At 36.7% G+C, this 14,984-nt stretch overlaps 1 protein-coding gene across 1 annotated transcript; it reads left to right on the top strand.

Moving 5' to 3' along the window:
• Positions 1 to 9,757: 9,757 nt before the first annotated feature.
• On the top strand, positions 9,758 to 10,168 carry LOC142530443 (uncharacterized). Its single transcript, XM_075636277.1, has one exon. The coding sequence runs from the start codon at positions 9,758 to 9,760 to the stop codon at positions 10,166 to 10,168; it is 411 nt and encodes a 136-aa protein (XP_075492392.1).
• Positions 10,169 to 14,984: the final 4,816 nt, after the last annotated feature.

Here is a 14,984-nt window from a genome sequence, read left to right as displayed (position 1 = left end):
AAAGTTCATGTATCATAAAAGGTTTACGAAAATGTTCATGTTTGAAGTTTATGCATATTTATGAAAACGATATTTTAAGTACAAATATTTTTCACTGTTATATTTTAACTGTATTACGTATTACTTGCTATAAAGATGATGGTGTGTTGAGTTTTTAGACTCACTAGGTGTGATGGATGCAGGTGAGTTTGAGGGAGGTCTTGACGGGTGATTTGACTTGACTGAAGGCGCACACAACCCGAGGACCAGTGCTTCTATTTTTCCGCATTTACGATTATGACTTATGATTTATGCTAAAGATTTTAAGACTATTTATTTATGCTTTGAGAGATTTTTGAGAGGTTTAGTATGGGCTGTACTTTTCAAATTATTGTTTTTCTAGGTTTGGTAAAACAGTAGACGATTTCAATTTCTATGACTATTTCACTTGATTTTTAAAAGGTTAGTTGGGTGATGTATATTTCAAAGGAGAAAATATTTTATAAAAATATTTTTATGTGTTGGCCGGGAAAAAAAAGGGATAGAAAAAAAAATTTCTAGTACTTTTAAAGCAATAAAAAGGGCAGACGTTTCAGTTGGTATCAGAGCAAAGGTCCTGTAAAGGGTTGTGCTACCATCAGAGCCAGAAAGATCAGTCGTCAAGCCTCAAGTTTGTAAGTTTTACATGCTTCATATGATTCAGTATGATGTTACCTGCATAATGATATGAATATTATGTTCATGATGCATATTTACTAGCTTTTTAAGTATTTATGCTTTGCATGCTTAAATTGCTAAATGAGAGAGGATATGTTGCATGATTAGAGAACTTAGATTTAAATTCATGTTGGTTACGTTAGAATTTGGAAAATGTTCAGATAAAATGCCTCTTAAACGTGCTCCCGTTATTGAGAATCGGGAAGAAAACAATGTTAATCGTCGAGGGAATAGTCAAAGGAATGGACCTCCACCACCACCACCACCAGATGCTGTTACCCGTGCTCTTGAGGGGATGGCTCGTCTCTTCGAGCAGCAGATACAACATCAACGGTTACAGCAACAGCAGCTACAACAGTAGTTACAACAGATGCAGCAGTAGCAGCTACAGCAGCCACCTAGGCCACATCATGATATATATGACCAGTTCCGGAGGCTAGGGCCGAAGGAATTTTCTGGCACTACCGATCCCTTTGCTGCTGAAAGTTGGATCTGTTCACTTGAGGTACACTTTCGATACCTGGATATGGGAGATGCAGATCGTGTGAAAGTACCACTTATCTGTTTAGAGATGACACTTCTTTGAGGTGGGAAGGAGCCGAGCATGGTGTAGACCTTGCTACACTCACTTGGGCCCAATTCAAGACAAAATTCTATGAGAAATATTTCACTCCGGATGCTAGGAGCCGAATAAAGAGGGAATTTATGGCCCTCTGTCAGGGAGATGCTACTGTTGCTGAGTTTGTAAAGAAATTTGATAGGGGTTGTCACTTTGTACCCCTTATTGCCAGGAATGCGGAAGAAAAGCTCAGACATTTTATGGATGGCCTTCGATCTACCATTTGGGATAAGGTTATGATGAAGCGTCCTGTGGATCACGCTACAGCAGTAACCTATGCATACCAGGCTGAGCAATCCTTGAAGAACATTGACTATGAGCTACAGCGCAAGAGGCAACTAAATCAGAATAATAATCAGCCTAATAAGAAGCCATATACGGGTCCTCCTAGACCTCCAGGGCCTCAAAAGCCCCAGGGTCCAGTCAAGAAGCCAGCACCACCAAAGCCACAAAATCCTGGAGCACTAAAGCCTGTTGAGAAGCAACCATGCAAACAGTGCAACCTTCCACATCTTGGCAAATGTGAATGGGGATCATTTAAATGCTTCTACTGCAAGGAGCCTGGACACAAAGCTAACGAATGCCCAAAGAAGAAAGCAGGTACTACGGCACGAGCTTATGTTATGAATGCCGAAGAAGCTGAGGAGGAGGCAGACACTACACTCATCATGGGTAACCTAGTCATTTAACATTTTTGTATTGCTTATTATTGCATGAAATGTTAAATTGGCTATTAGAATTAATTTGGGAACAAGATCTAACCTAGTAGAAATTAGTTTGCATGTTCTACCTAGTTGGATTTAAGTTATGATTTTAGAAACCATAGAAAATGATATGAATTTTGTGCCTTATTTTATGTGAAGGATGAAATGACTCCAAATAAAAAGTTTAGGGCCAAAATTAAAGAAAATCATAACTAAGGGATTCGAATTATTGGGGGATAATTGTGCAATTTTCGAAAACATGGGGTCTAAAAAGGTAATTCTCGATAATTAAGGGACCAAAAGGTAATTTCAGAATTCTTAAGGACCATGATCATAATTTTCGAAACCTTGAAGGAATAAAATGCAAATGTTCAAAAATATAAGGGACTATAATGCAAAATTCAAAAATATGGAGGACTGAAGTGCAAATTTTCCAAGAAATGTTCAAGTTCAACACGAAATCTTCATATAGCTTTGTGAATTAATGATAGTAAATCCTTAAGATTCAACGCGAAAAGATTTATAATACAATTTTCACCGCAGGGAGGATCATCATTCTAGGTGTAGCTACCTATGCATTGCTAGATTCAGGAGCTACACATTTTTTTATATCTGAAACCTTCATCAAAAGACTGAAAATTACTCATCAAGATATGGGTTTGGGTTTCAAAGTTTCTATTCCATCCGGAGATCAAATGCTCACGTCTAAGATTGTTAAGAATCTGGAGCTTCGTTTATTCAAAGATGTTGTTCGGGCAGATCTTATTGTGCTTCCTATGCCGGAATTCGATATTATACTTGGGATGGATTGGTTATCAGCGAATGGAGCTTCGATTGACTTTCGTAAGCGATCGGTATCTATTAGGCCACCTAGTGGTAAATCTTTTTTCTTCGAGGCGGCAAGAAACAAGCAAATACCGTACATTATCTCTTGTTTATGTGCGAGGAAGCTTATTAAGCGTGGATGCCAAGCTTATCTAGCATGTGTCACTACTACACATGAATCCATCAGTCAGAACTTAGAAGATGTTGATATTGTGAGAGATTTTCCTAGCGTCTTTCCCGAGGATGTTTCTGGTATTCCGCCCGATCGTGAAGTGGAATTCTCTATTGATCTAATGCCGGGCACAGTTCCTATATCAAAGGCACCTTATCGTCTAGCACCTTCCGAAAGGAAAGAGCTAAAAGATCAAATCCAAGAATTGCTAGACAAAGGTTTCATTCGCCCTAGTTACTCTCCATGTGGCGTTCCGTTATTATTTGTGAACAAAAAAAGATGGTATCATGCGCCTTTGCATTGATTATCGAGAGCTTAATAGGGTCAATATCAAAAATAAGTATCCACTACCAAGAATTGAAGATTTATTTGATCAGTGGCAAGGAGCATCGGTATTTTCTAAGATTGATCTGCGATCTGGATACCATCAATTGAAAGTAAAGAGTCAGATGTCCACAAGACGGCATTTCGCACGAGATATGGGCACTATGAGTTTATGGTCATGCCATTCGGGTTGACCAATGCGCCAGCGATCTTCATGGATCTCATGAATCACGTATTTCAGCCGTACCTGGATCAGTTTATTATAGTCTTCATTGATGACATATTGATCTATTCCAAGAGCAGAGAAGAGCATAGTCGCCATTTGAGGACAGCACTGCAATAAGATAGAAAGCTTTATACGAAATTCAGCAAGTGCGAGTTTTGGCTTGATAGAGTGGCATTCTTAGGCCACATCATTTCTAGTAGTGGAGTGGAGGTCGATCCAAGTAAAGTTGAGGCAGTGAAAGAGTGGCCAGTACCGAAGAGTGTTACTGAGATTCGCAGTTTCTTGGGACTAGCTGGCTATTATCGCAAATTCATCAAGGGATTCTCATCTATTGCAGTGCCTTTGACATCTTTGACTAAGAAGAATGCGAAGTTTATTTGGGGATCCGAGTGTCAAGATAGTTTCGATAAGCTGAAGCAAGCCTTGATTACAGCGTCAGTGTTATCTATGCCGTCAGGGCAAGGGGAGTATGTTCTTCATACCGACGCTTCTAAGCTTGGTTTGGGCGCAGTTCTGATGCAAAATGACCGGGTTATAGCCTATGCGTCGAGACATCTGAAAATTCACGAGAAAAACTACCCTACTCATGATCTTGAGCTTGCAGCAGTGGTATTTGCACTAAAAATCTGGAGACACTACCTTTATGGGGAGAAGTGCAAGATATTCACCGATCATAAAAGTTTGAAATACTTCTTCACCCAAAAGGAGTTGAATATGAGACAGCGCAGATGGCTTGAGTTAGTGAAGGACTATGATTGTGACATTAGCTACCATCCGAGAAAAGCTAATGTAGTGGCAGACGCGTTGAGCATAAAAGCAGCAGTGATTACTCAATTATCACTCCAAAGACCGTTGCAGTCCAAGATACAGCGGTTTGAGCTTACAGTGTATGCTAGGGGCAATGCCCCTAATCTTGCCACACTATCAGTGCAGTCGACTTTGAGAGACAGAATTCGTGATGGGTAGTCTACTGATGAGCAGGTGCAAAAGTGGAGAGCAAGAGATGAAGCCAAGGGCCGGAATTTATATTCAGTGGTGGATGGTTTAGTTCGTTATCGTGACCGTCTATGGGTTCCTAGTGACGATTCTTTGAGAGATCTGATTATGAAGGAAGCCCATGACAAACCATATTCCATTCATCCGGGCAGCACAAAAATGTATAAAGATTTGCAGTTGTTATATTGGTGGCCAGGCAAGAAGAGGGATATTATGAGATATGTGTCCGAGTGTTTGACTTGTTAGCAAGTCAAAGCAGAGCATCAAAGACCAGCGGGAAAATTGAAGCCACTCCCTATTCCCGAGTGGAAATGGGAAAACGTCATCATGGACTGTGTTGTGGGATTGCCAAAGACAGTTTAAGGATTCAATGCCATTTGGGTGATAGTTGATCATCTTACGAAATCAGCGCATTTTCTACCTATTAAGGCGACATTCACCATGACTCAGTATGCAGAGTTATATATTCGAGAGATAGTTCGGCTGCATGGGATTCTCGTATCTATTGTTTCTGACAGAGATCCGAGATTCACGTCTTCTTTTTGGAAAAGTCTGCATGCAGCGATGGGGACCAAGTTATTATTCAGTACAACATTCCATCCTCAAACCGATGGTCAGTCAGAAAGAGTTATACAGATTTTGAAAGATCTACTGCGAGCTTGCGTTATTGATTTCCAAGGCAGTTGGGAACCAAAGTTACCTCTAGTGGAGTTCACTTACAATAACAGTTTCAAATCATCAATCGGAATGGCTCCTTTTGAGGCACTTTATGGATGGAAATGTAGATCTCCTATTCATTAGGACGAGGTTGGGGAAAGAAGAGATATTGGTCCGGATGTGATTGAAGAGACTGCCGCGCTTGTAGTCAAAATTCGTGAGAGAATGAAGACTGCACAAAGCCGACAAAAGAGTTATGCGGACAAAAGGCCAAGGGACTTAGAGTTTGCAGTAGGCGACCATGTGTTGTGAAAATAGCACCTATGAAGGGTGTTATGCGCTTTGGCAAGAAGGGCAAGCTTAGTCCAAGATTTATAGGTCCGTTTGAGATTTTGGAGAGGATTGAGACACTAGCTTATAGAGTGGCATTGCCACCAGCGCTTGCAGGAGTTCACAATGTGTTCCACATTTCGATGCTGTGGAAGTACATGTCCAATCCGTCACATGTGCTTAATTATGAACCTCTTAAGTTAACTCCAAATATGACATATAAAGAGAGGCCTGTCAAGATCTTAGCAAGGCAAGAAAGACGATTGCGAAACAAAGTCATTCCAATTGTCAAGGTCAAGTGGCTAAATCACTCGGAAGATGAAGCTACTTGGGAAACCGAGACGAACTTGAAGGGTCACTATCTAGAACTATTCGGTAAGCTCTAATTTCGAGGACGAAATTTTATTTAAAGGGGAGAGGAATTGTAAGGTCCAAAATTAAGACGACGTAATCCAACTGCATGCGAATCTAGGAAATAATGGAAAAATGAGTAATTAACTGATTTTAATTGCTATTTGAGTTTGTGACATACATGCTTACGTGTTAAATATGATTTTATTTTCATCGTGCATAAAATTGTATTTTTTAAGGAATATTCAAGTGACGATCGAGAAACGAGGCTCGAGGGCTGATAATGTAAAATGTTTTTATAAAATAATTATTTTTAATTATTTAAATTATGGTTGATGCTTTTTAGTATTTTTTAAAATAAGGGGGTTTTGAGGTGATTTTATACGCCGGGACGTAAATTTTATCGGTGTTGGTTTTTCAACAAAAATGCGAGCTTTTTTGGCAAACCCGGCTAATAAATTCACAAATTTATTTAACAAAAACTTTGTTATTATTTTATTAAATCCTAATTAAAACTAATGGGCTTAATTTAAAGGCTTAATAGGCCTAAAGCCTAGTTAGTAATTTAATTAGTATATATATTGTAATAAAACACCTAAAACCCTATACTTTGCACACAACCTCACGGCCACCCTATTTTATAATCTGGAAACTCTCCCCACCCCACCCTACACACACACGGCACACATCATATCATCCTAGGAGAATTTCGAAGGGGTTCAAGTGGAGATCAAGCCAAGGTTTGCGTCTCGTTCTTCGTCGTCAACGAATTTTCGTGCGTATATAACGCAAAGGCACGCCATACATCTCCTTTTTCTCATCCATCATATCATATTAATGTTTGAATTATTTTATGCAGGAAGAACATGAAATATTTTCAGAATTTTTGGATTTACTCATGTGCATGTTATGAACTATTGATTTTATGCATAAATTCATGCCTTGTTCGTATTTAGGGGCTGCCATGATTTTAGGTTGTGGCCAGGTAAGGTTTATACAAGTTTTAGGGTCACACACTCAGCCTAAACACCACAAATTATCGGCAGAAGCAAACTTAGCAGGAACCGTATAACTTGCTGTCAAGGGGTTTGGGGGTGATTGGGTTCACGAGGGAGAGGCTGGCATGGTATTGATTTGGTCCAGGGCTGTCAAGGGTTTGGGCGAGAGTCCTAACCAAGCTAGGACACGAACCAAGGGCTAGGGAAAGAGTCCTAGCCATGCTAATACTCTACCCGAGAAAACGCGCAGCACGCGTAGGGAGCTGAGACTTCCAGGGGCTTGGGGGCTCGGTTTGGGGCTCAAGGGCCAGGTCAAGGCGATGCACTAGAGTCCTATGAGGGTGCGCAGGGGGTGGCGTAAGGGCTGGGCTTGTTGGTTCAAGGCTTGGGAAGAAAATCAAATAATCCTACACCACTAGGAGTCTCGGCCTGAATAGGTGGGTCTTGGGATGGCTCGTTTTTGGGGTTTGGGTTGGTGTCTTGATGAAGTTATTGTCCATTAGGTTAATTTAGGTGGTTGGTCAAGTTTTGTATCAGCATGGTTTGGGGGTAACTCGTGGAAATCGAAAGTTGGCTCGGGGTCGAAGTTTAAGTGTCAATTAGGGTTTTTAAATAAAGAAAAATTGGAAAATGGCTCACAGGGGTCAAATCGTGGTCCATAAGGGTTAAAATAATATAAAAAGACTAAATTTTGAATTCAGGAATTTTATATTAAAGTTTGGGATTTTTCGGGATTAAAACACCATCAAAACGATTAATTAAAGATTAATTGAGAAGTCTAGCTTTTAAGCTTAATAAAATTATGGAAATTTTAATTTAAGCCTAAATAATTATTTAGGACATGTTAGAGTCAAGAAATAAAAAAAAAAGTCAAAATCGTAAAATGTCAAGTCCAGGGGTAAAACGGTCTTTTTACACCGGAAAAATTAGTAAACGTCATGGCAGTGCCCTAAATGCTATTTTATGATATTATGACTATTTTTTAATGTTTATGAGATGTTCATGATTAATTATGATTTATTTAAATGTCCATGAATTTTTATGATTTAAGATTGACATTTAAAAGACATGTTGCATGCTTGGTTTCAAGAACAAAATGTTATGTTATGCATGATTTTTGTAAAGTGATGAGAATGTTAAATGTTGAAGGAAGTGAAGTAATTGTGACTAATTCGTTAATGTTGGAGATGTAGTGAGGGTATTGGTCCCAGTGGGAACCCGACGATCGTGTTTCCATTATTACGAATATGAGGTTTGAGGTAAGAATGGGAATATGGTGAGGGGAGAAGGCCCCAGAGGGAGCCCATTTACGGGAGAAGGCCCCAGAGGAAGCCCCGACGATCGTATTCTATTCGAATAATGATAGGCCAAGGCTCAGTTGACCGGTGAGAGTGTTGCTGATGTCCCCGCCGCCCAGTACTGTGGTTTCATGTAGATGGATCCATCGATTTTTCATGTTCATGTCGTGTCAGGAAAGTCACAATTAACGATCTGAATTCAACAAAAAGGAAAATGAAAAATGTTTATAATCATGAAAAATGTTTTATGTCATGTCATGTAGAGGAAAAAGAAAAAGGTTAAGGTTTATGTTATGCATGTCATGAAAATGTTTATTCTTAAAGTAGATGCATCATTTTGAAAATGTTTCTATTTAAAGTTCATGCATCATAAAAGGTTTACGAAAATGTTCATGTTTGAAGTTTATGCATTTCATGAAAACGATATTTTAAGTACAAATATTTTTCACTGTTATATGTTGACTGTATTACGTATTACTTGCTATAAAGATGATAGTGTGTTGAGTCTTTAGACTCACTAGGTGTGATGGATGCAGATGAGTTTGAGGGAGGTCTTGACGGGTGATTTGAATGGACTGAAGGTGCACACAACCCGAGGACCAACGCTTCTATATTTTCGAATTTACGATTATGACTTATGATTTATGCAAAAGATTTTAAGACTATTTATTTATGCTTTGAGAGATTTTTGAGAGGTTTAGTATGAGATGTACTTTTCAAATTATTGCTTTTCTAGGTTTGGTAAAACAATAGACGATTTCAATTTTTATGACTATTTCACTTGATTTTTAAAAGGCTAGTTGGGTGATGTATATTTCAAAGGAGAAAATATTTTATAAAAATATTTTTATGTGATGGTCGGGAAAAAAAAAGGGATAGAAAAAAAAATTTATAGTACTTTTAAAGCAATAAAAAGGGCAGACGTTTCAACATCACTTAGTCAAAGTTAGTTTTTGTGTGTCATTTTTTTCTCTCGTTTTGTATTCTTTAGTTTGGAGCTTTAGCTCGGCATTCTTTTTCAATCGATGCAACTTTGTTCTTCTAATATGGTATCAGAGCTAAGAAGAAAACTATGATCGATTATTTCCCGATCGACCTTCAGCTCGTTTTCGCATCACCTGTCCCACCTCTCAATTTGTTTGTTTTTTTTTTGAAGATGGTGAAAGGCGGCGGTCAAGCAGCTAACAATAATGCAAATCAAGTTTCTGTCAATCGCGCATTTGCCGAGGACTCGAGCAATACATACTTCCTGCAGAATGGTGATCATCCAGGTCTTATTCTCGTATCTCACCCGCATTCTAGCTCAAATTACAAAACTTGGAGCAGAGCTATGTTCATGGCATTGACTGCTAAAAATAAGCTAGGTTTTATGGATAATACTATAGCTCGTCCTTCACTCGATGATCTGCTGTACAGTGCTTGGAATTGATGTAACAATATGGTAACTTCTTGGATTTTAAATGCTGTTGTTCGTGAAATTGTTGATAGCTTGATGTACATGTTGACTTGCCATGAGGTCTGGCTCGCTCTGCGTGATCTCTTCCAACAGATCAATACCTAAATGATTTATCAAATTAAGAAGTTAATTAGTGCTCTTAATCAAGGATCTTTGAGTGTCAGTTCCTGCTACACAAAATTACGAATGCTTTGGGATGAATTGAAAGACTATCAGTCTGCTTCCATTTGCCACTGTGGATCGATGAAAGATTGGGTGAATTATCATAGTCAGGAATGTGTTATGCAGTTCCTAATGGGGCTAAATGAGTCTTATGCACAGATACGTGCACAAATATTGTTGGTTGATCCTCTTCCTGGTATTGCTAAGGTGTTTTCCCTCGTGGTTCAGGAGGAGAGGCAAAGGTCTATTACTACTGGAACTACCAAGTCAAACATTGATACTTCCTTTTGTGTTGAGTGCATCCACTGTTGTGGGTACTACCAAGAAATTTTTGAATTCCAGAGGAAAAGGTGATTAAGTTTGCTCTTATTGCAACTACGTACACTAAACATACAGTCGATAAGTGTTACAAATTACATGGTTTTCCCCCTGGACATCCTAAGTTTGAGACAAAATCGTCCTTTGGGAAGGCACAAACATGTCAAACTTATGCTCCTTCAGATCTTAATTCAAATGTCTCTGTTGATTCTCTCAAGCATGGAGAATGTAATCAGCTTGTTGAACTTTTGAGCTTGAAAATTCAGATGATGAGTAAATCCACTTTGGAACGACAACAACAAGATTTATCAGTGTCCTGTTTCAACTGTATTTTTTCCTTATTCGATTATTTTCCTGCCATACAGCGCCTAGATTGGGTAATAGATACAAGAGCTACACATCACATATGTTTCTCCATGTCTTTCTTTACCATGATTAGGCAAATCAATTCCAAAGTGATCCTTCCAAATAATTTCTCAATCAACATTACCCATGTTGGCTCTGTCTAATTAACTAGTGAACTTGCACTTCATGATGTCTTATATGTGCCACAATTTAAGTTCAATTTGCTTTCTAACACACGCCAATCCCAAATTTGAAATCTTCTCCCAAACATTGAAGCCCTAACCGTACCAACACATTTGAAAACTTCTCAATTTAAATAAAAAAGTCCTAGCTACGTTTACTGCATTCGATGCTTCTTATTCAATACTAAAAACTGTAAATTATCTGCATCAACTATGTCAGTGCCTTGGTTTCGTGTTCAGACTTGCAGAGTTTCGTCGAGCGCATCGTGTCAATTATAAATTCTGGCAAAGGCACTTACCTTGCAACCCCATGCACATTGGCAATCAATCGGTAAATACCTTCTTCCCCACAAAAATACATGGGTTCAAGAACATAATGCATAATTTTTTTTTCAATGGCATTACAGTGCCAATTATTTTATACCATATAAATGTATGTTTGTCTTTTGTTAGGACATCTTTAGTTGTGATGATGTACTGCTTAAAAATCAAAATTTTAGCTGAGATACTGTTTAAGGGGAACTAGAATGGTAAGGTTCTTTCTATTTTATGGTTAAGAAAAACTAAAACACTCACTATAGAGAAATTCCGGTAATAATTCAAAATCAGATATCAAAAAATCTAGATTACCACATTTCATAACCTGAAGTGCTATTCTCTTATGGTAACATGCCAAACTAACATCAAATCGTGTAACCCTTAATAAGCGATTGATGATATATGTTTTGTGTACTATCCATCAGATGATATCCTTAATTAATGTGGTCGTTCTATACAAAAGTGCACTTCTTTTAATGTCATTAAATAATCTAACAAAATCATTTATTACACTTTTTAACAAAGTATATTCTTGGATTCAAGTACTCTCAACGAGTAAAAGAGTCATTCTTAATTGAACGTTAAAAGATCAACTATATAAATGATTCACAAAATAGCTCTCGAACTCTGGATTTACTATGAATAATCTCTTAAAACAACTCAAACTTTTCAAAGTCTCAGCAAAACCATCACATGCTTAAAGATTTATCAGATTCAGAAGATCATTTTTGTTATTCTTATTCACACTTTTCATTGTTCCAATTAATGTGAAGTGTGAAACGTTTGCAATATATGGAAAAAGTCTTTCTCATAAGTAAATCTCTTAAATTTTGGATTGTAATACTAGGAGTTTCAATAGGAAAAGGTAAGATTTGCTGAAATGAGTTTGTAAAAGTGTGTTTCAATCAAAGTCTTCTATTCATATCTTCTGGAAACAGAAGAAGGGGAGATGTAGAAGTGTTTTGTCCTTCGATCTTTCAGAAACAAGTCTTGTATCACATTGTCTTATACTGTTTTTAGTTTCATTAAAGTGTTGTGAACTAATTCTGAACTTTTCAAAGTAATCTGCTGCACTTTCAAATAAAGAGACCAGCTTATGATTTCTCAAAATATTTCAGAAACACACTTTTCAGAAAAAGAAAAATTTGAAGGTTGAAGTATTTATTCAACCTCCTCTCTTTTCTGAACACTTCATCGATCATACCAAGTTGTATTAGAGAGGGTTTATCTCTTTCTGAAACATCCAATGAAATATATATGGAATCCTTCAGGAAGATTTCCATTAATTCAGAAGAAGAATTCAATGATTGGAAAATCTGTAGTGCCAAGAACCAGTATATGTAAGTCGCATGCATAATTTAATAATTTAATTAATTTAGATGATTTAAATGGATTAAATGATTAATTCAATATAATTAATTTATTTTAAATATTTATATATTTATTTTATGAGATTTAATTATATTTCTCAAGTTGTGTTTTTCGAGCGAATATTCGATATTTGATCGGGGATAAGATATCGGAGATGATTAATGTGCTGAAATTAAATACTATATTTTTATTTTAAGCCAGATAATTAGTTGATTTAAATGATTTCTGAATTTTAGCATTTCAAATTTAAATTGTTAAATGAATTAAAAGATTTTAAAGCATCTTATTTGCAAATTTACAAAATTAAGAGATTTAATTTTTGAGCATGATGTTTAATATTTTATTAATTATTTTATGTCTTAATTAATTTTTTTAAGTTAGTATTTAATTAATTTGCAAAGTTTTTTTTTAAAAAAGGGTTAAAACTCACGCACACATACACACCACACAAACACGCAGAAGAATTCAAGGGTTCTTGGCTTTCAAGCAGCCACCACCCCTTCTCCATGCCTACCTGCATATTTTGGAGATTTAACGTTTAGCAATCGTTCCCTGTTCATCCTCCATATTCCGTCGTCTCGGTATTCGTTTATTCAAGCCTTTATATACAAAGGCATGTTGTAAACAGTTCTTGACATATCAATCTTGTCATATACTGTTATTTGATGATAAATATGAATGAAAAACATTTTTCTATATGAAGGATTTGAATCAAAAAAAAATTTTAGGATCAGTTGCGTGTGATAAAGTATTTAGAAGAGGGGGTTGAATAAACATTTGACAATTTTCACAACTTTTCGAAGGTAGAATAAGTTTAGTGATAAACTAAATTCAGGAATCTTGTTGTCAATAAAAGTGTGGATATAACTGAAAGACAGATATAAAATAACTGATAAGAAAGAATACAATATTTGTGGATGTTTGGAGATTTCAATAACTCCTACGTCACCCCTTCTATCTCGAAGATAAGATATTCACAAAAAAACTTTGATCTATACAATGATATGTACAAACCCACTTCAATTTGGTCTTAACAATGCCAAAACTGAAACTCTTAGTATTAATATAATTTGTATCGGTACTCAACTGATATAATTTCTAAGCACAACTGATCTTACAAAGATCGAATAAAACAGTGTAAGGTGCTAGTACTTTAGCTCAGATGATAGCCTGAATGCTATGGATATTTCTATGAAGTTTGAGCTTTTTAAAACTGAGCTTTGAAAGAATATGCTTTTTAAAACATAGCCTGAATGCTATGGATATTTCTATGAATTCTGACTAAAAATCTTTATAGTCGAATGACTTAGTTACCTCATATGCGTTTGCATTATTCTTTCCGTTTTGTTGTTATCTTTCTCAGCTGATCTTCTCACCTATTTATTGGCTTTGATTCCAACGGTAACAATTAATGCATTTGAATCTTTATATCCGTTGTATAGCCATGTCATCATTCTTCTGACAGTCGTACACTGTATCTTTTCTGAAATGCGGTGTTCCCACTGCTTCTGTACAAACTGTCTGTTGTTGGCTACGTGCTTAACTGATGATGTGTAAAGCTGATAACATCAGTTGACTTCTTTAGCTGATAGGATTAACTGATCATTCTCAACTGATTGTAGTGTAACTGACCAGTCTCAACTGATCGTTCAGTTGACAACACATTTCAGTTAGTTTTGCTCAGTTCAGTTGCATAGAATTATATACGCATTAATCTTCAGTTTAGGCGGGTATCAGTTTACGAATCTTCAGTTCAGTTACCTTCAGTTTTCTTGATCAGTTGTTCAATCTTTTCACGCTTAATTTGTCAAACTCCAAAATTTCGTTTCCAACAATTTCCCCCTTTTTGGTGTTTGAAAAAACTTAGAATATATGAACTGATCAAACTGAGCTCTTAGTAGATAAAATAATATTTTATTGATAACTCTTTCAATGTACAGATTCGTATAAAAAATGAAAGAATAAAAGAATTTCTGAATAAAAGAATCTTCTTTCAGTGTACAGATTTGTACAAAGAATAAAGAATAACTGACTGAAAAATCTGCCAAAACTCTCAACTGAATAAAGATGCCGTCTTCTAACTGATCCAAATTTCTTTATTTCTTTGCTCTTTTATCAGCTGGTCCTTGATCAGTCGGTTGACTTGATCTTTTCTTAGATAGTTGCTGTTGTTCTTCCTCCTTTTTGTCAAACCCATCAACCTTGCTGGATAAAGTACGAACCTCTGTAGTGACTATAGATATAGCATTCAGCATCTGTTCCTGCATCATATTCAATCTCTTGGTTATGCTGGTTTGTATAAAATCCATTCTATTGATAGCATGTCTTGAGTCTGGAAAAGTGCTAGAACTGTCAATCTTTCCTTTTTCAATTGATCCAATTGGAGAAATAAGGAAGTGATATCCTTAGTAACTTGGTGAAGTGTAACGCCCCGAAAATTTTAAAGTCCACGCGAACCACAAAACATTTAATTAAATACAAGAGAATTTAATAACTTGTCTTGAGTCTGGAAAAGTGCTGGAACTGTCAATCTTTCCTTTTTCAATTGATCCAATTGGAGAAATAAGGAAGTGATATCCTTAGTAACTTGGTGAAGTGTAACGCCCCGAAAATTTTAAAGTCCACGCGAACCACAT

This window comes from Primulina tabacum, chromosome 17 (assembly GCF_025594145.1).
Source record: "Primulina tabacum isolate GXHZ01 chromosome 17, ASM2559414v2, whole genome shotgun sequence".
Lineage (NCBI taxonomy): Eukaryota > Viridiplantae > Streptophyta > Magnoliopsida > Lamiales > Gesneriaceae > Primulina > Primulina tabacum.
This window is presented reverse-complemented; position numbering and strand designations above follow the sequence as displayed.